Here is a 19494-nt window from a genome sequence, read left to right as displayed (position 1 = left end):
ACGTAATGCCTGGCTTTCTGATGACAGGCAAGATGACTTCATGTTCATTACTTACTTATGAAAGACCAAGGGTTCATCTTACCTATGTCAAGATGAGTGTTCATGTGCTTTATATAGCGAGCCTTCAGCATATGGGAAAATACCTTGGCTTTACAAGGAGGTACTTGGGTACTTCATTTCAAGATAACCTTGGGAATAGTACTAGGAAAAAATGCTTCCCAAACTGGAGAACCCCATGCTTTCTTATAAAACATTTCATCTCAAGAATAATTAATTATGGGCTTTCTTGGCTTCTCAGTCTGGCTGTATTTAATGTCTCACTGCTGTCCTAGGCCTTCACCAGTATTGTCATCCAGACGAGACCTGCTTATGATCTGAGTTCCCCTTGAAACTTGCTTTGCTGTGCTGAACTTGCTGCTGCTGCTTCTGGTTTAATAATGACTAAATCATGTCCCATTCTGAGGAAATTGCAAAGGTGAGAGGAGGAGTGAATGAAAATGCTGAGCTGATACACAGTCAGAATTGAAAGTTTTTTCTTAGGTTTAATGCTGATCCAAATGACCTGAGCAGCTGTCTCAGTTCCCTGGCTTTTTTGTGGAGCTAGGGTTTTTGACCTGCTGTTGACTGCAAAGCAAGGTGAGCCTGGGCTGTGCACAAGTGGCTGTGGTGGTTTTCTGACTGATGAGTCAAATACAGATACACAGAGTGAAAGTAAAAAAAAAAAATCTTTCTGAGACACAGTACTCATTGTATCAGTGATGCTCCTATCTGCCCAGTAACTAATCTGAAAACTGGTGGAAGCCTCAGATGCAGGTGACCCTATGTCCAATGTCCATACTGTGCAGTAGCATGCTTAAGGTGATAAATATGTAAAGGTGGAAGATTTTCCTGTGAGCAGTGACTTATCAAAAGCTGCAAGAGACTACATTTGTAAGGAGGCTTCACTTCATTTTCATGGAAGTTGCCTGCAGAGAAATCATTCCTTAGTTTTGAAAAACACATTCCTGTTATTCCCTCAACTCAAAAACCATGCTGGGTTCATATTTGCGAGTCTTTGTAGGTGTGGTGTGGTATTTTTAGCCTACAGCTCTTTGGCAACTCGATGCTATCTAGATAAAATTATTCTAGTTCAAAAGAGCAGCTTTATAAAATACGGATACTCCTGTGTTGGCTTGTCATGCTCATGTGAACTGCTATGCCCATCAGTAACCACTATGAACATCGTATTTTAGGCCTGCTCATATAAGAAGCTTGTAAAGAAACTGGAGCCTCAACACTGTTCTAGCTGGGCTGTTGATCTAGACGTGGAAATGGCTGCACCAGTCTGTGTAGGGGATCCTTTGTCAAGAGAGCATGTAGCAACTGACATAATTACTCTGTGCTGCAATGTCCTGAGACAATTATTGACTTTACAGGTCCTTTATAAATATGCCTGTTTTGTGCAGTCCTTGAAGAGAAGGCTCTGATATCAGGGTGGTATATCGATGAGCCTTTTGTCTTTGAAGTGTAGCTCATGATGATCCCCCCCCTAGTTACAACTTCATGGCCAGATCTGATTCTAATTGCGTTTGTTTTGTGGAGGAACAAACTATCAGGTTACTCCATTCATGCCCTCGGATGCACGGGCACAGGAGAGATGTGGATCCCATGGGATCCATCCTCAGGGATGCAACTCTGGCACTGTCAGAGCTGGCACACTTCATGAGATGTGGACTAAAATAGCAAAATATCTTCTTATGGTAGTGCTGAAAGGCTGTTACTTCTGTGTCCATTTTTTGAGTATTACCTATGACAGGGCAGGCGGTAATGCTGTGTGTATGCTTTTGTAGTTCCACAGAGTTGAATCTAAATTGCCTTTATAGAGGGAAGTCTATTGTGTTTCCAATTTGCTTTGCCCACAGAAGCAAATGCTGCTGCAAGCCTGCACCACGAACTTAAACTCAGCACATCTTGTACATATTTAACAAGGCAGTCTTGTGCATACTGGGAAAAGTGGCGTTCAAGCTTTGTTTGGAATAGAACTGCCTTTCATTCAAGGGGAGACAAAAAGTAAACTTGATGAACATACAGCAAATGCACTCCTGTTTCAGACAACAACCTATTGCTGGCTAGTGACAGCTGAGACCCGGGCTCTGCTGTGTGCTGCAGCATCTTGTTACTAGAAATCAAATTAAGAAGAAGAGTTCTTGAGTCACGGCATCTCATGTACTAATTTAAGTGCAAGTTAAGAATGCTTGCCTGGCACAGCGGTCTCTGTGAACATTACTGTAACAAAAACAGAGAAATATGTCCTTGTTTTTATAACGCTTGACAAGGGGGCTCACATGTTCCTAATGTATTCTTCTTCCCAATATAAATCTTCCTGGTTTGTAGGAAGGCTTAACCCATTTTTATCTGCACAGGCTGGGTGGTAATTGATTTGGATTTTTTCTTGGATTTTTTTTTACTCTACTGAAACATGCATTTTAAAAGAACCAAATACTACCCATAAACCAAAGTTTTCTAAACTGAAAGTTTACACTGGAAGCTATTGAATGCAAAGATTTACTGAAATCTTGATTTTAATGTTTAAAGATTCACATTTAAAGACTTACAAGAATATTTTAAGTTGAAGTGCTTAGAATTTAATATAATTTTTTCCTAAATTTTTTTGCAGGTAGTACAAATGGTCTGTTGGCCCTCTATGCTACTAATAAGCTATAAGATAAAGATGGAAGTGTGGTGCTGAGGTGTCTAAAGGTAGTAGCAGACAGTTAGAAACTGAAAGATTAATCTGTAGGGACTGGGTCTCTTTATTCTTTTTGGCACCTTCTTTGTTATAACCTGTTATCTTTCATAGTTTTGACTTCAAAATTGTAAATCAGTTCATCTTCATGTTAAGAAATTAAATATTAAAGCAGTGAAAATACTTGGACTTGGTATTACAATGCTTGCATTTCTAGAAACAAGTGTCTTTCCTACTAACTGCAGTGGAAAATTCCAGTAAAACTGTTCTTAAATTGGTGTCTCTGGAGTAGCTGTGTTCAGTGTTGTACAGTGTGTGTCATTATTAAATATTTAAAACTGTAGGCTTTCTGGCTGCTTCTTGACTTGCATTGTGTTCAATGGTTTTGACATTGCGTAACCCTAATGTTTGTTTATTAAATATTCACCTGTTGAAGTAGCTGAGGAAATGCTATTTTAGTGCAGCAATTAATTCAGTGCATATGTATATTGTTTAAAATTGCATATAGAACTATTGGCAAGTAATTACTGAATGAGCAAGCTCACAGGATACAGATAGGGTGATGAATCTGGAGAGTCTCTGCTTTAAATCTGTTTTCACGAGTGGAATAGCTGGGCTGGGCTTTGACATCAATAACTAATAAAAAAGTGGATCCTATACACCAGGCAAGCTGCTTTTGCATGGGAATTAGTTCCCTTAAAACAGTAACATTTTGTGATGTCCTTGTTTTTCTCTAGTGATGCTGACTTGCAGTAATCACAGATCACTAGTAGTGTTTTGCCAAAGAAAGTCAAACTTCACTTACATTCGATTGCTGAAGTGCTGTTTCTTTCAGATTTCTTGCCTGGACACTTCTGGTGCTTAGCAAGATGATTAGAGATAGTGTTTGCATATTGGTAATGAAGTACTGATTTCAGTTTGATGTACGTAGTTCCTGTGACTAATCTGCCCAGGTTCCAGTATGCATCAGTAGGATACAGGAGTAATCACTGGGATACTTTCCATGTAGGGTAGTCTGTGATTGGCATATTTTCTTAGATGTGAAAAAAAGCTTGTAAAAGATACTTCAAGAATTGAAACGGAATGACACTGAAAGTGAACTTGTAATGGTAGTATTTACTGGTTAGAGCTTATTGCTTTCATTTACTTGCTTTCTTTAAATTGCATTCAGTATAGGCCTTGACTGCTGTGTCAAACTCTATTCCAAATAGTATTTACCAGCTAGGGAATGAGCAATAAGCATCACTGGATCAACTGTCACCATGAAAGAATTCATACTCATTTGACAGAGGAAAAGTGAGAGGAGTTTTGCTGATACTGTTTTATATCTTGGCAGATTCCAGTTCTGTAGCATGAGGTAAACTTACAGTAAGTTAGCAAACATTTTTTTGTGGAGGGGCTCAGAGCAAGTTTATATCCTTGATATGTGACAGCACGTGTCCAGCAGTGTGAATTCCCCTTTGGAAGACAGTGTCATTATTTTGAATTCCTCTTGGAAGGAATACAGGGAAAATGACTGTCACTGATTTTATACAAGAAGCTGAGTGGGAATCCTCTGTCTTGGCTTTGTTCCTTCATTTGACTCAGGTTACTTCTGTAGTCTGGGTAGAAGTCCATTTCAAAGAATTTCCTTAGATTTGTTGCGTGTTGTTGCAGAATCACAGAATGGCTGAGGTTGGAGGCGCCTCTGGAGGTCTCTAGTCCAAACCCCCTGCAGGTTTACCATAAGCAGGTTGCTCAGGCCTCTGTCCAGCTGGGTTTTGAACATCTTTAGGGTTAGACTCTACAATCCGAGTAACTTCTTCCAATGCTTGACCACACTTTACCATGAAAAGGTGTTTTCCTATGGAATGAAATCCATATGGAATTTCCAAACGAACTTCTGTGTTCCAGTTTGTGCCCAGTGCCTTTTGTTCTGTCACTTTATACTACAGAGGAGAGTCTGGCTCCATCTTCTTTATTCCCTTCATCAGATTATTGTGGCTAAGATTCTGCTGAAATGCCTTTTCTCCGGACTGAGCAATCCCTGCTTTCAGCCTTTCCTAGCATCTGTCTTGTACTGGGGAGCCCAGAGCTGGAGACAGCCCTCCGGCAGTGCTCACCAATACTGAGCAGAGAGGAAGGATCACCTCCCTTGACCTGCTGGTAGTGCTTCTACTCATGCAGCTCAGGTAGTTGTTGGCCATCTTTGTTCCAAGGGTACATTCTGATGGCTTATGGTCAGTCTGGTGTCTACCAGCACTCCAAGGTTCCCTGCTAAGCTTCTTTTCAGCCAGTTGTCTCCCAGCATGCACTGGTACATGGGGTTATTCCTTCCGAGGGGGAGGACGACTTTGCTTTTCCTGTTGTTGAACTTCCTTGAGGTTCTTGTTTGTCCAATTCTCTAGTCTGTTGAGGTCCCTCTGGATGGCAGCACAATCCTCTGGCCTGTCAGCCACTCCTGCAAGTTTTATATCATCTGTGAAGTTCCTGAGGGTATGCTTTGCCTCATCATCCAGGTCACTAGTGAAGATGTTAACCAATATTGTATCCAGTATCAATGAAGGCTGGCGACTAGCCTCACACTGGACTTCATACCTCTGATCGCAGCCCATTCAGCCTGGCAGTTAGCCAGTTTTCAGTCTTTGTCACTATCCCACTCAAATATTATGTACATAATACTTACCTAGTATGTATTTAAGTACACGTAGGTGTACTTAATGTGCACTTTGTAAGGATATTATGGGACAGAGTGTCAAGTTGTACTAAAGTGGAGATAAACAACATCCATTGCTTTCCCCTTGTCCACCAAGGCAGCCATGCCATTGTAAAAGACTATTAGGTTGGTCAGACTTGATTTCCCCTTTATAAATCCATGCTGACTATTTCCAGTCACCTTCTTGTCATTCATGTGACTGGAGGAGGTTTTCATGATTCGTTGCCAGTTGAGATTGACTAGCCTGTTGTTGCCCAGAGAATAAGTGTTTCTTGCCACTCTTGAAGATGGGTGATACTTGCTGCTTCCCACTCCTCAGAAACTTTCCCTGTTGCCCTTGACCTTTCAAAGACAACCAAGAGTTGCCTTGCAATGACATTCTTAGCGCTTGTAGGTGCAACCTTTCAGGCCCCATGGACTTTGTCTGGGCAGTTTAAATATTCCTCAGTGTGATTTTCTTCTGCTAAGGGTAAGTATTTCTTGTTCCAGGCTTTCTACTGTCTTGTGGGCCTGGGATCCCTGGAGGTCAGTTGTACTGGTAAAGACTGAGGCAAGGAAAGTACTAGATATACTGTCCTTTTTTGTGTCCCTGGTCAGCAGTTTTTCTGCCTTGTTCAGCAGTGGGTTGATGTTTTCCTCAGTCTTCCTTTTGCTGCCAGTATATTCGTACAGATCTTTTTTGTCGCCCTTCAAATCTCTCACCAAATTCAAATCCAGATGGGTTTTAGCTTTCCTAACCTCATCCATGCATGATTGGACGCCATTTATATATTCCTGTGTTCACATCCTGTACCTGTTGTTTTTATGTTGGAGTTTAATCCCATGTTAATCCAAGTGGGCCCCTAGACAGCTTTGCTTGATTTCCTGCTTGCTAGGAAGGACATTTGCTCAGAGGTGATCTTTCAATCACTGGAGATGATGAGCAGGGACATCAACATGGTTTCCAGACCTATAAAGCTGTTATAACAGCTTGTTCTGTAAGAACTGTGGCATCCACACCTGTGCTGCTGCGCTGTGGTAATCACCTGGGAGGCCCATTGGTGTGATGCATGGGTAAGAAACGAGAATTTTCATTTCATTCTCAGCACTACAAGCTTGAACTGTGAATCAGGCAGACCTTGTGAATTTGTTATTTGCTTGGATGTCACAAGGATGGAGCCAGACTCTTCTCAGTGGTGCCCAGCTACAGGACAAGGGTCAATGGGCACAAAAGGGTGACAGGTTTCAGTGGAATATGAGAAAAGAACTACTTCACTTTGAGGGTGACAGAGCACTGGAATGGGCTGCCCAGGGGGTTGTGGAGTCTCCTTCTCTGGAGATACTCAAAGCTTGCCTAGGGTGATGTTCTGTGCAACATTGCTCTAGGTGAACTTGCTTTAGCAGGAGGGTTGGACTAGATGATCTCCCGAGGTCCCTTCTAGCCCTTGCCATTCTGTGATTCCATGATTCTAGCCTACCTTACATCGCTGACCAGGCAGGAAAGAAGTTTTAGGTGTTAAGCATTGCCTTATGGGTCACTTACTTGACTTAAGGTTTTTCTTTGTTTTTATGTGTATGTCCTTCTCTCTTCATGAAGAACACAACTCATTTCTGCTCACATTGTACTTCCTCAGTTTTATTTTGTCTAATGTGTTGAATCAGAATGGCTTTGACAATTGGCAGTGGGCAGCTGGAGGGGAAGTCCAATTGCTGCATTAGATTGCTTAGAAAATTGAGCTATTTAATCTATGAACATCTATAGAACTACTACTTCTAGAGGGAAGTCTAGATAGTTTGGAGACTGGGAAAACAGTAGCACCATAAAGTATGGCATAGGGGTTTTGGCAGGCCTTTATCTTCTATACGTACAGACATTTCATCCTGTTTGAAAGGAGTTTGTGAGGCTTAGATTCTGCAACCTCTGTTCCCAGTGCTTACAAACATGCATGCTTAGAAAATGGCTTAGTAATAGGTATTTATCAGAGTTCAAAGCTAATGTGAAGTCCACAGTACGTCCTTAGTCTTCAGCAAACCATGGAGGTTTTCTTGAGTTTCTCAGTGAAATGTTCGACCAGAAGTTGCATAGCTTTCTTGTGAAATATAAAGATAAGTCACATCTCAATTCCAGAGAGAATTAAAAACTGACAGATAAAATTGAGATGTGCCAGTGATTCATGGAGCTATACATCTAGTTTATCTGTAAGTACTGCCTGTCCCTCCCCTGCTTCCACTGGTGTCAGACTTTACACTGGTAACAGATGTTCATTGCATTTAGTTACAAAATGGAGTTTGTTGCTGTGACCTCCTACCATGTAGAGTTAAATTTGGGGTGGTGGAAGAGCTCTTTTTTAAAACAGACATTTACTTAGCTGTTCAGAACTGCTGGGTTTTGATAATTCAGTGTTTTATTGTGTCTAGTCCTGTCCTGGGCAGTCTTGTCTCCATTCTCTGGCTTTGGGTTTCCTTAAGGTCATTTTGCCAAGTGTGGCATGGAGCTTTATTTCCTAAAGAAGCTTATAGCCAAGCATGCAAGTTGGGCAAGTTCTTTTGTTCTTTAGCTGTTGTATTTTTCTACCTCACGAGTAGTCATTGCTGTCCTTGCTGCCTCTTTGGCTGAATGCAGGCAAGCTTTACTCTGTTTTCCTGTGTCTGGTGCAGCTTGCCTCTCAGACTCTGTGCACCTGAGAATATCAGAGGTGTATATTTTTGCCTGTACAAGAGTAGGAAAACGAGTCAAGATTTAGAAACCTGTTCTTTCAAATATGGGTATGTGTAGTGTGAGGGTTCAATATACAGAATATAAAAATAATTTGGTTTCAAACACAACTTGCAAGTATTGGGGTTTGGCTGCATGGCCATTTAATGGTAGCAGATTTACCACTTCAAGAAAAAAACAGGTTTTATACAACTTCAGTGTAACAATCCCATCAACTTGATATTGTCTGCAAACTTAATGCGGGTGCACTTGATCCCCTCATCCAGGTAATTGATAAAGATATTAAACAGAACTGACCCCAACACTGAGCCCTGGGGAACACTGCTTGTGACTGGCCACCAACTGGATTTAACTCCATTCACCACAACTCTTTGGGTCTGTCCATCCAGCCAGTTTTTTTCCCTAGTGAAGCTTACACCTGTCCAAGCCATGAGCAGCCAGTTTCTCCAGGAGAATGCCATGAGAAAAGTTGTCAAAGGCTTTGAAGTCCAGGTGGACAACATTGCTGGCCTTTCCTTTGTCCACTATGCGGGTCACCTTGTCATAGAAGGAGACCAGGTTGGTCAAGCAGGACCTGCCTTTCATAAACCCATGCTGGCTCAGCCTGATACCCTGGTTGTCCTGTACATGCTGCATGATGGCACTCAAGATGAGCTGCTCCATAGCCTTCCTTGGCTTGGAGGTCAGACTGACAGGCCGGTAGTTCCCTGCGTCCTCCTTCCAGCCCTTCTTGTAGATGGGCATCATGTTTGCTAACCTCAACTGGGACATCCACTGTCAACCAGGACTGCTGATAAATGATTGAAACTGGCTTGGTGAGCACTTCTGCCAGCTCCCTCAGTACCCTTGGGTGGACCCCATCCAGCCCCATAGACTTGTGTGTGTCTAAGTGGTGTAGCAGGTCGCTAACCATTTCCCCTTGGATTATGGGGGCTTCCTTCTGCTCCCTGTCTTGCAGCTCAGGGGGCTGGGTACCCCAAGAACAACTGGTTGTACCATTGAAGACTGAGGCAAAGGAGGCGTTAAGTACCTCAGCCTTTTCTTTGTCCTTTGTGGCTGTTTCTCCCCACTTCCAATAAAGGATGGAGATTCTCCTTAGCGCTGCTCTTGTTGCTGCAGAATGCCCATAATCACTTTTTACTACTACAATTCTGATAATTGGAGAGGCTTCCTGTGGCAGGTTACAGGCACTTAAGGCCTGAAAACTTCTGCTGTGTGAAACTGACTCTAGCTAGTAGTTGGTACCGTCTTCTAGGAATAATCCTATGTTGACTTTTTTAAATGGCAAGAATTAAGTCAAATTAGAAAATAAGACATTTTTAAAGGAAAAAAAAATTCTAACTTACTGGAAAATACCAATTGTCAGTGTATGTGACTGGATTATAAAAGTGGTCCCTGTGACATGGGAAGCTGATGTGGAAAGATTTGTCCAGAGTCACACATCTGGCCATGGCAGGAATCTGCTGTCAGGAATATTTTTTAGTATTTGGTGGGGTCTTTTTTTGGTTGGTTGATTTTTATTTTTTTTACACTCAGCATCATAGACACTTTTTTGGTTGATTACACTTGGCATCATAGACATCCATTTTTGCTAAAGGGTCTGTAGCTTTCTACCTGGCACCTTGGTGGTGGTAATTGTCATGAGCTTTTCTGTGGACAGTTCCCTAGTGCATATTTCTAATAACATAAATAAAGTGAGGAGGCATGTAGAGGAAAGAGGACTAAGTGATCTTTAGTTCAGTGGGCTCAGCTCCAGTGGAAAATAAACTGTTCTTCAGTGCAGCTTTACTGGAGTTGAAACAAACTGTATGGAAATTGTGAACCTTGGAAGTGGTGGAATTCTGGCGTTCCTGCTGTAAAACCAGACACTGACAGCTTTTTCTTTCACATCTAAATTTGCACATCTTCACCAAAAAAAATTAAATGAGGAGAAAAGGAAAAAAGGCTGAGGTTATTCCTAGCTGCCTGTGTGGGAGATCAGATGACGAGCACTTAGAACACAGGTCTTTAGCTCTTGTGTGGCTCTCACATTAAAAGAGCAAGACATGGTGGCTCGCAGGGCTCTGTGGGTAGTGTGTTATCTTGGACAGCTGCGAGTTTTGTGGGTCAGCCATGTTCAGCCAGCTTTGGAAGACACCTTGCACAAAGCCTCTAGGTGGGATGTCTAATGATCACAGCGGTGCTCAGGGTGCTGCTTGCTTAGTCTCCAGAGTGCTCTGTCTCAGTTGTCTTTTTTGTTTGGCTTCCACATGAGACGGGTTGGATTTGAAAATAAATGTCAAAGGATTAGGCAAAAGATCCATTACAGAGTTAAGTTCCAGCTACACAGATTTTGCTGATCCTGCATTGCAGGGAGGGAAGGAAAGGAGATTAATTTAACTACTTCTTGAGCCGCCTCCTTTATATTTATACAGTGAAACCCCCAAATAAGATACTTTGTCCTGTCCCGTTCCACAAATACGGTTGTTCTGTTCTAATCTTTCCTTTACTAAGGATAACCCACTTGTACAGGCTTCGGTGGAAGGTACTGAACTCTTCAGTGTGCTTTTTGTAGCACATGTCTAAGTATTCAAGAATCCAGCAGATTATCTTAATAAAATATTTGACTGATGCTTTGAGGCAGCAGGTAAAAACTTCTGTCCAAAAGGACCTGAGAAGCTCACTGTTACTTGGCATTTGGTTGTAATACCCTTTTGTTGCAGAAATTGGCAAGCTGCTGAACAGCCAAAATGCAAGTTGCATTCCTCCTTCTTCCACTTATTCTTAGGACTATAACAGTTATGTAGCAGAGTTTATCTTGACAGCATAGAATCGTTTAGGTTGGAAAAGACCTTTAAGGTCATCAAGTCCAACTGTTAACCTAACCCTGACATCCCACCACTAAACCATGTCTCAAAGCACCACATCTACCCATCTTTTAAACACCTCCAGGGATGGAGACTCGACCACTTCCCTGGGCAGCCCATTCCAGTGCCTGACAACCCTTTCTGTGAAGAAATTTTTCTTGATATCTAATCTAAACCTCCCCTGGTGCAACTTGAGGCCATTTCCCCTTGTCCTATCACTTGTTACTTGGGAGAAGACACCAACACCCACTTGGCTCCCCCTTCCTGTCAGGCAGTTGTAGGGAGCCTCAGCCTCCTCTTCTGCAGGCTGAACACCCCCAGCTCCCTCAGCCACTCCTGATAAGACTTGTGCTCCAGACCCCTCATCAGCTTTGTTGCTCTCCTCTGGACACGCTCCAGCAATGCAACATATTTCTTGTAGTGAGGGGCCCAAAACTGAGCACAGGATTCAAGGTGCGGCCTCACCAGTGTGATTGTGTATCATTTGATAGCAAGCTCAACACATGTAGAAAGGGCACACCACTTGAAAAACACTTGCAAACCTCCAAGTGTTTTGGATGGTCTTTCTGTGGTTTTGACCTAGATATCAAAGTGAAATCTTTATTCCCTGTATTTTTTTTTAATGCTTTTTAGTGATAACTGAAAGGAAAAGATTCTGGGATCTTCTTAAATTTGTCTTTTTAATCTTACAGTAAGCTAAATGAGAACACTTTTTCTCCACTAAGGTTTGCTAGAGTGTGTACTTGGCTTTTCAACTTTATTTGAAAGTGTTCTTTAAATTATATATGAGTTCATGTAGTCAGCCTCTGCTGTGTGATCTATGTTGCATTCTTTCAGTGTTTTCACAGAAGTCAGCACCAAAAAAAGCCACTTAAATGGCTTTGCAAGGTAAGTGTTCTGGCTGCCCTTAAAATCATCTCAGAACAGTCTCAGAACAAGTGACACTGTCCTATTTCAGCTGTTTTTAAAGTGTTTGATTTCTAGGGTTTTTTACTTTCTTTTTCCTAAGGTTTCCTATGCGCGACCAAGTTCAGCTTCTATCAGAGATGCAAATTTGTATGTTAGTGGACTTCCAAAAACAATGACCCAGAAAGAACTGGAACAGCTCTTTTCCCAATACGGACGCATTATTACTTCTCGTATTTTGGTAGACCAAGTCACTGGTAAGTAGGCATTTCCACTTCCTCTCATTTTTGGGCTGGCAGTTTAAGAAATATTTCATCTTTCAGTACAATAGTCTTGTCACTAGAACGTATGAAAGGTGTATGTAGGCCAGAAAATGTAATTTTCTGCTGGAATTGTTCATAAATATGCATGGACAAAAATAGATTGTGAAGTGTACTGAGCCAGCTTGAGTCATTTCCACCCTGAAGGTGCAGGTTTGAAGCCTGTTTTATGGCTTGTAATAAATTTACAGCTGCTATAATCTTCCTTTCCAAGCTGCTGTGTGAAAATAGTCCCTATGTGCCTTATGAAATGCTATTAAACACTTTTTTTAGAAAAATAAAATTGTATGCAGAAAGGCACAGCTGGTTCTCTGAGGCTAGGATTACAAAAGGCCCAGACTAGTAATTGCTGTTAAGACTGTTTTCAAGGTTGCCTCATTAACTTTGGGCACACTGGAGAACGTGAACTTTATCGGGAGCAGATAACTTCTATGGGTGTCAGTGACACTCTGTGGTTACTCTTCAGACTTGGACAGTAATGCGTGTGTGTTTGCTGTCTCAAATGGCTGATCTTGAGGAGTTTTTTAATTTGCTGCCTCACCTGCTTCCAGCAGGCCTGTTCCAAAAATAAGCAATCAAATTAAATACCAAGTACGTGCCAAGTATTGAGTGTGCAAAGCAAAATATGAAGTAGCAGGGCTTCCCAAATTCTCATCTTTCCAAAAAACTACGGGTGTGGGGCAGAAGAATTCATTCAGTCACCTAATTTATTCCCTGAATAATAAGCTATCTTGCTTTTTTTATAGTTGTACCTTTTCAAAGTCGCATGTCATTGTGGGTGACAAACAGCTTTCAGCTGTAGGAGGTCATAAAGTTTTCAAATGGTCTTAGTTTGAAAGGACTGTGCATGCCAGTGTTTAACACTTGGCTGACCTGTAGAGGACCTGTATGTACTACTTTGCAATTCCATTATGTTAACAGAAATCTCAATATTAACACGTAAGAGTTACGGAGTGTTTTAACGGTGTGAGTTGGCGAGAGTGTAGAGAGGCAGGGAAAGGAAAGGTAAAAGCCTTGTGACTTGTAGAAATAGCAGGTTTGCAGGTCAGCTTTCCAATCTTTGTGGAATAAATAGCTTCTTACAGTCTGTTCCCATATATTTTTTGCTTAGAAATGGTGGGATTTGACAAATAGGACAAATAAGTAAATGTAATTAACCTTTTAAATGTGTACTGTAATTCTAAGTGCTCTTAAATCCTAATATGTGCACAGTAGTTCTCTGGCGTAGACTGTTGTTCAGGTTGAAGCTTTCTTCCCTTGTTCTCAGTAATTTGGAAGAGGTAGACTCAAAGTGGTATGAATAATAAGGTTGTGACACAAACTGACAGATGAAAAATGCAAAATTGAAGCTATAATGTTTGCTTCTTCAAAGCTTTCTTATGCCTGCTCATTGTCACTTTGATGTTTTAAATCATCACTGTTTATGAACAGAATACAGTTTGTGTTTAATGTCTTTCTCAAGTGAGGACAAGTGTCTGACTTGTCTGTTTATTCATGAACGAAAACATAAGGAGCCTCTAAATGGATTTAGGAATGTTACAACAAAACATGTGACTAAATAGTGTTGGCCATAGTAGCTTTAATACTAACTGGTTCAAGTATTGACACATCAATGCATTTATATTTAAGCCACAGTATAAATTTTTGAGGTGCAATGTTCCTAAGACCTTCCTTAAACACTTGCTGATCCCCTTGCTAGTTGTCTTTGACTTTTCTACACCAAGGAAGAATCTATGGCCCAAGAAAAGTTTCCTTCTAAAATAACACCTGCAAAAGTATGGTGGTATGCTGAAACTGAATCTTTTGCTCAGGGGTAACCATGAACTGCTAAAACAAGGCCATAATTGCCATTACTACAAAGTAGAACCTGCACCCCATTCTTTGTCCTCTCAGCATATTCGTTCCAAAGGGAACTTCAAGGGGTGCTGCAGGAGAGCGTAAACCATTTCCTGCTGCTAGGGAGCAGGTGAATAAGCTGTTTATGATTTTTCAGTGCATTTAAGATACTGCAGAGTAGCATGGACTGAACAGGCGTTACAGCACAGCTGATTCTGGGTTCACTTCCATCTCTCCCAAAATTGCTCTGTTTCAGAATTACCCTTTGGCTATATTTGTCTCTGCTGTGTTTCCCCTCAACCTTCCAGCTTTCTACACAATGTATCTTATGTCAGTTAAATTTAAAAAACAAAACAACAGCAAAACAGTAAAAAAGTTTTACTTCTCTGAGCAGAAGCTCAGTTCTAATAAGCTCAGAATTATCATGTGTTCACAGCAATTGGCCATTAACATAGAAATTGACTATGAAAATCGAATGTTAACATCTAATCTCCCAGAGTCTATCAATTAATTATTATATGCTTCCTTCACCCTGTGCAGGGGTATCAAGGGGTGTGGGGTTTATCCGGTTTGACAAGCGAATTGAAGCAGAAGAAGCTATCAAGGGCTTGAATGGCCAGAAACCTCCAAGTGCCACAGAGCCCATCACTGTAAAGTTTGCTAACAATCCAAGCCAAAAAACCAATCAGGCCATCCTTTCCCAGCTGTACCATTCTCCAAACAGAAGGTATCCAGCACCTCTAGCTCAGCAGGCTCAACGTTTTAGGTAAGTCAAATACATACTTGTGTGCAACTGTGCTGGAAGCCACGTGTTTCCACAGGCCTGTTTGTTTCCCTCCAGTTTCTCTTCCCTGCTTGTCTGATTTCTGTGTGTGAAGGAAACACATGAAAATCTTGAACTTCAGTTTTGCTCCTAGAATACAGCTAAAAGCAAAAAGGCATTCCATCCTATTGATAGCATTTTAGTATCTAATAAAACCACTTGAGTTAAACTGAAATGACATTTTACTTCAGTCACTAAAAAAAAATCCCTTTTTAAAGGTTACTTTTAATTTCCTAGATTATTGTTGATGAATGTGCAAGTTGGTTCAGTTAACATTGACCTAGGCAATTCAATTTTCTACTTAGCCATATGGCATGACATAGCCAGCCTCCTCTTCCCTACCCTTATCTTTCTTCCCCATTCTGGCTTTCAATTTTTTCCTAGTCAGTTGTCTAAATCCTGCATGCTGCACTTTATCTTCTCTTATTACAAACTTCGGTAATGAAGATTATGCAGACATTTTCTGCATGTGTTTCTTGTGGATATATGTTCCCATCATACTGAAACTACAGCCATACAGTTCCCTGTGATATTTAGTATATTGAAAAGGACAGATGGTGAGAACAAAGTGAAACAAATACTGTGTTACCTACATTCATGAGTACCTCAGATTTTTTTCAGTGGTTTTGATTGTTTCTTCCCACCCTCTACCCCTGGGCTACGTGATTGGAATGTGTTAAACAGAAATACACTCAAACAGTTTCTATTTTATTTTTTAAGAAATAAAATCAGCTGGCAGTTTGCTTCAAAGAGAATACACCAAACTTCAAAAGCTCTGCATTGGCTACCCTTGCTTTTAGGCTGAACATTCAGAGTTTATGGACTGCACTTCTGGCAGAACTTCTGAATTGTTCTTGTCTTCAGCTTTTCAGCCTTATGTGCTGCAAGTGTCTCACAGGTGTGAAGGTCAGCACTAGAGTAGGCTTTCTGCCCTAAGGGAAGGAATAACCAATTTTATTTGTTATTTGGTGGATTTTCTTTATCATTTCTTAGGGAATAAAAGGGTTAATATAAACAGTGTGCTGAACATTGAATAAAACTAAGCTTGCCATTGTTCCATAGGCAGAAGTTCCACAGGGGCAGAAGTTGTACTTGCAGGCGGGCCTACGTGCATTATATGACGCAAGATCACGAGGGATCTGTTGTATAGCCTGTGTGTTGTAGCGTTCAACCTATTCTGGCAAGTCTGGCCTGCCTGACTGCTTGACTACTTCTAAATATGCTTGTTCCCAGATACTCAGCTGTGTTCAGTGTTACCCTGATCCTGGCTGGGATCGCATCTGTATTTAACCGATACTCCAGCTTTCTTGTTGGTGCATCCTGCAAACCCTGCTCGCTGCAGAATCATAATGCTCTGTGGTTTGAGACCTTCACTTAGCTGCGAACAAGACCAAATATTTTTTCTTCAAGTTTTTTTGTGCACAAGTGTAGTTAAACTACTGCAGCACTTGAGTTTGGATTTTGCATACCAGTAATGGTTTCATTACTGGAGAGAAATCACAGCAGGGTGATTCTAAAGTGTTCTAAAAACACTTTACTCTGGAAAAGAGCAGGAAAATGAAAAATCTTTTTTGCAGTTCATGTTCTAACACTTCTTACTGGTCCAGATCTTTACATGCATCTGGGTATTCATGTCAGCAAACTGTCAGATGCCTCAGTAAAGTCTTCATCCAAAACAAGTTAGTGATCTGGAAAATTTCAGAGATGGTCACTAACTTTATCCTAACTATTTGACTTAGGCTAAACTTGTGGTAGCGGTGCACTTTCTGAACTGAACTATTTATGGTTGTGGATACTACACAAGAATATTCATTTTGTATTCACTAACTGTATCAGGTGTAATAAGGTGGCACAGCTCTTCGGTAATATACCAAATTTCCTTAAGATGAAAGGTTGGAAAAGTCTGAAGACTGAACACTTTCCTAAATGTTTTGCAGGTTGGACAATCTGCTCAACATGGCTTATGGAGTAAAGAGGTAATAAAGGACTATTATGTTCATAATAACCAAGTTGTTAAGTATTTTGAGTACACTTTTTCAGTGAGACTTAAATTGGATTTTTGCATGTTAAGACTTCAACACAAGTTGTTGATTTTGGTGCATTGTGCATGACAGACACAAACCTTTTGTAGCAGTTCCATGGAATTCCTGTTTTGAAGGACTTAGTAAATCTCACCAGTTTTATAGCATGCTTTTCTTTTGTTTTTCTGTGTTACTTCATTTCAGACAGGCCTAACGCTGTTAACCCTACTTGTGTGTAGTATTGTATGTACTATTTGTGCAGTTAGGGGGGAAAAAACAAATTTGCGATGTTATCTTACTAGTCTGGCCAACTTGTTCATGCTGTGAAAATCCCTGTTTCATTTCCTTCTATATTTTGAAATTTCTTTGCTGGGATTTTCTGTGAACAGCTACTTTATGATTCTGTTTTGTTTCCCCCTTTTTTTAGTAGGTTTCCTCCGATGACCATTGATGGAATGACCAGTTTGGCTGGAATTAATATCCCTGGACATGCAGGAACTGGATGGTGCATTTTTGTGTACAACTTGGCCCCTGATGCTGATGAGAGTATCCTCTGGCAAATGTTTGGACCCTTTGGAGCAGTAACCAATGTGAAGGTCATCCGTGACTTTAACACCAACAAGTGCAAAGGTTTTGGATTTGTGACTATGACAAACTATGATGAGGCAGCTATGGCAATAGCCAGCCTAAATGGATACCGCCTTGGGGACAGAGTATTACAGGTCTCCTTCAAAACAAACAAAACGCACAAAGCCTAACAAGTTATTCTCAGTGCATTAATACATGAAAACTATACAACAAAGGCAATTTACAAGAAGCTTTATGCATTAGTAAATGCCTTTGTTGTATGCCAGTGTGGAAATGGGGATAAAATGACTACTTAGCATCCTAAGAATATGTGAGATTTTTTATTGCTAATATTTGAATTAAAACTTCTTAAATATCTTTTGTGTTTGAATATTGACAAGAGGTACAGGGTTTTTACCTGTCACAATGCATATTCTATTGCCTTCTTTGAAGAAGGTGGACCTTTTAAAATGTTTCAGCTAAGGGAAGAAGTTTTTCTTTTTACATGACTGCCTTTAACCTATGAGTAAATATTGAGGCTTTGTGTTATACTGTTTAAGTTTTTTTTATGTTATTTCTTGATTTGCCTTGTGTTTTATTTACATATTAATGCATTGCTGTTTTGTTGTTCAAGAAAAGTATTTGAAGTTTACATTTTATTTATAAAGTTATAAGCAGTATTTATTTTGTAATTATCATTCGGGTTGGGGAATGGGAACACATTATAAAAGCTTATTGTAAGAATACTGGAGAACTTTTCGTAAAGCAGTACCTTGCCAAAGAGATAAGAGCCTCTTTGATGTGGGTTTAAAAAAGCATCTATTTTTATAAAAAAAAAAAAAAAAAATTTGGAGAAACTTTTTACTGGTCCTGGAACAAATATTTTGACTTGAATACTTTGAGAAATCTCTTCATATGACACCTAGTGAGCTTTTAAAACTTACCAGGAAATTTGCAGTTGTTGGGGAAAATTTAGAAAGATTTATGATGTAGAAATACTTTTGAGACCTTTGTATTAAGAAGCAGAGTTAATGGGATGCACTGTTGGTTTCATTTTTGTAATCATCAGTGGAGTCTTTGATCATCCTGGTTACTAAGTGATAGGTGGCTCACATTAATTTGTGATTTTGAAACAAATGAAAATTTAAAAAAAGAATATAAGAGCAAGCAGGAAACTTAAAATACTGAGAGATGGGGGAAAAAAAAAATCTGTTCTTCCTAAAGAATTCCCTTCAGATAGAGCTCATGGTGTTTAGTGATGTACTTGCTATTGTTTGAAGAATTGTTTTGTCTTAAGAAAAGACATTGAGCATGGTTTGCGCCGTAGCAAATCAGCAGAAGTGGCCTGAGTTGGGTATATTTGGAGGCATTTTGAAAGTTATGTTCAAGGCTAACACCTGAGCTTTGTGTAATGTAAATAAGACCTTGAGTTATGAACCTTTCAGCTAATTTTGGTTTTTAGTTTATTTTTTAAGTTACATGCCAAGTGATGTTCAATTTTGAATGTTTTTGTATGAGTTTTTTCTTTGTAAATGGCATTAACATTGTTACTTGAGGTCTGCTTACTCATTTTTGTTGTCCTGAGGACTTGAATTTACAGTGCATCAAATCTGTTGCTATTTTTGTCTGTAGATAGTCTAGCTTCAGCTGTTTATGGTGATGCTACATTTTTGTTTATAAATATGTTTGTGGTAAAAAAACAAGTATAATCTTAGGTTTTGAACAAATTTCCTTACATTTTTCATACAAAAACCATAAGTACCTGTATGCTATTGAAATTTAACTTTGTATGATGCTTAAATCACTATTTGGGGAAATAGAAAAAGTCTTTACCATGTATTGAAGAAATTTAAGAAAAAAATACAAAATATTTTCTGATTAGCATCTAGCTTATAATTAAATTTTTAAAAAAAGCTGAGGGTTTGATGCCTTCACCAGGATGCACTGACAACTATGTAGTTACGTCCTGCTTTTTGTATAAACTGAGATGCTCATATGCTTCCCCTTAGAAAAAGCAATGTTCTATGCATAACATAGTTGTACACTATCTTTGCAGTTGC

General features: G+C 40.1%; 1 protein-coding gene across 6 annotated transcripts in view; it reads left to right on the top strand.

Annotated features, from left to right (window-relative positions):
- Window positions 1-17625, top strand: part of ELAVL2 (ELAV like RNA binding protein 2) — a 50562-nt gene extending 32937 nt beyond the window's left edge. For 2 of the 6 annotated variants that reach the window (XM_009635254.2, XM_035890796.1), the window contains exons 4-7: window positions 11971-12124; window positions 14564-14789; window positions 16784-16822; window positions 17295-17625. In XM_009635254.2, the coding sequence (XP_009633549.1) occupies window positions 11971-12124; window positions 14564-14789; window positions 16784-16822; window positions 17295-17625 (750 nt within the window). The remainder of the gene's footprint in view (window positions 1-11970; window positions 12125-14563; window positions 14790-16783; window positions 16823-17294) is intronic. The other 4 variants (XM_035890797.1, XM_009635256.2, XM_009635255.2 and 1 more) reach the window with 3 other exon arrangements.
- Window positions 17626-19494: the final 1869 nt, after the last annotated feature.

The sequence above is a fragment of the Egretta garzetta genome, unplaced genomic scaffold, assembly GCF_000687185.1.
Source record: "Egretta garzetta isolate BGI_Z169 unplaced genomic scaffold, ASM68718v1 scaffold22, whole genome shotgun sequence".
Lineage (NCBI taxonomy): Eukaryota > Metazoa > Chordata > Aves > Pelecaniformes > Ardeidae > Egretta > Egretta garzetta.
This window is presented reverse-complemented; position numbering and strand designations above follow the sequence as displayed.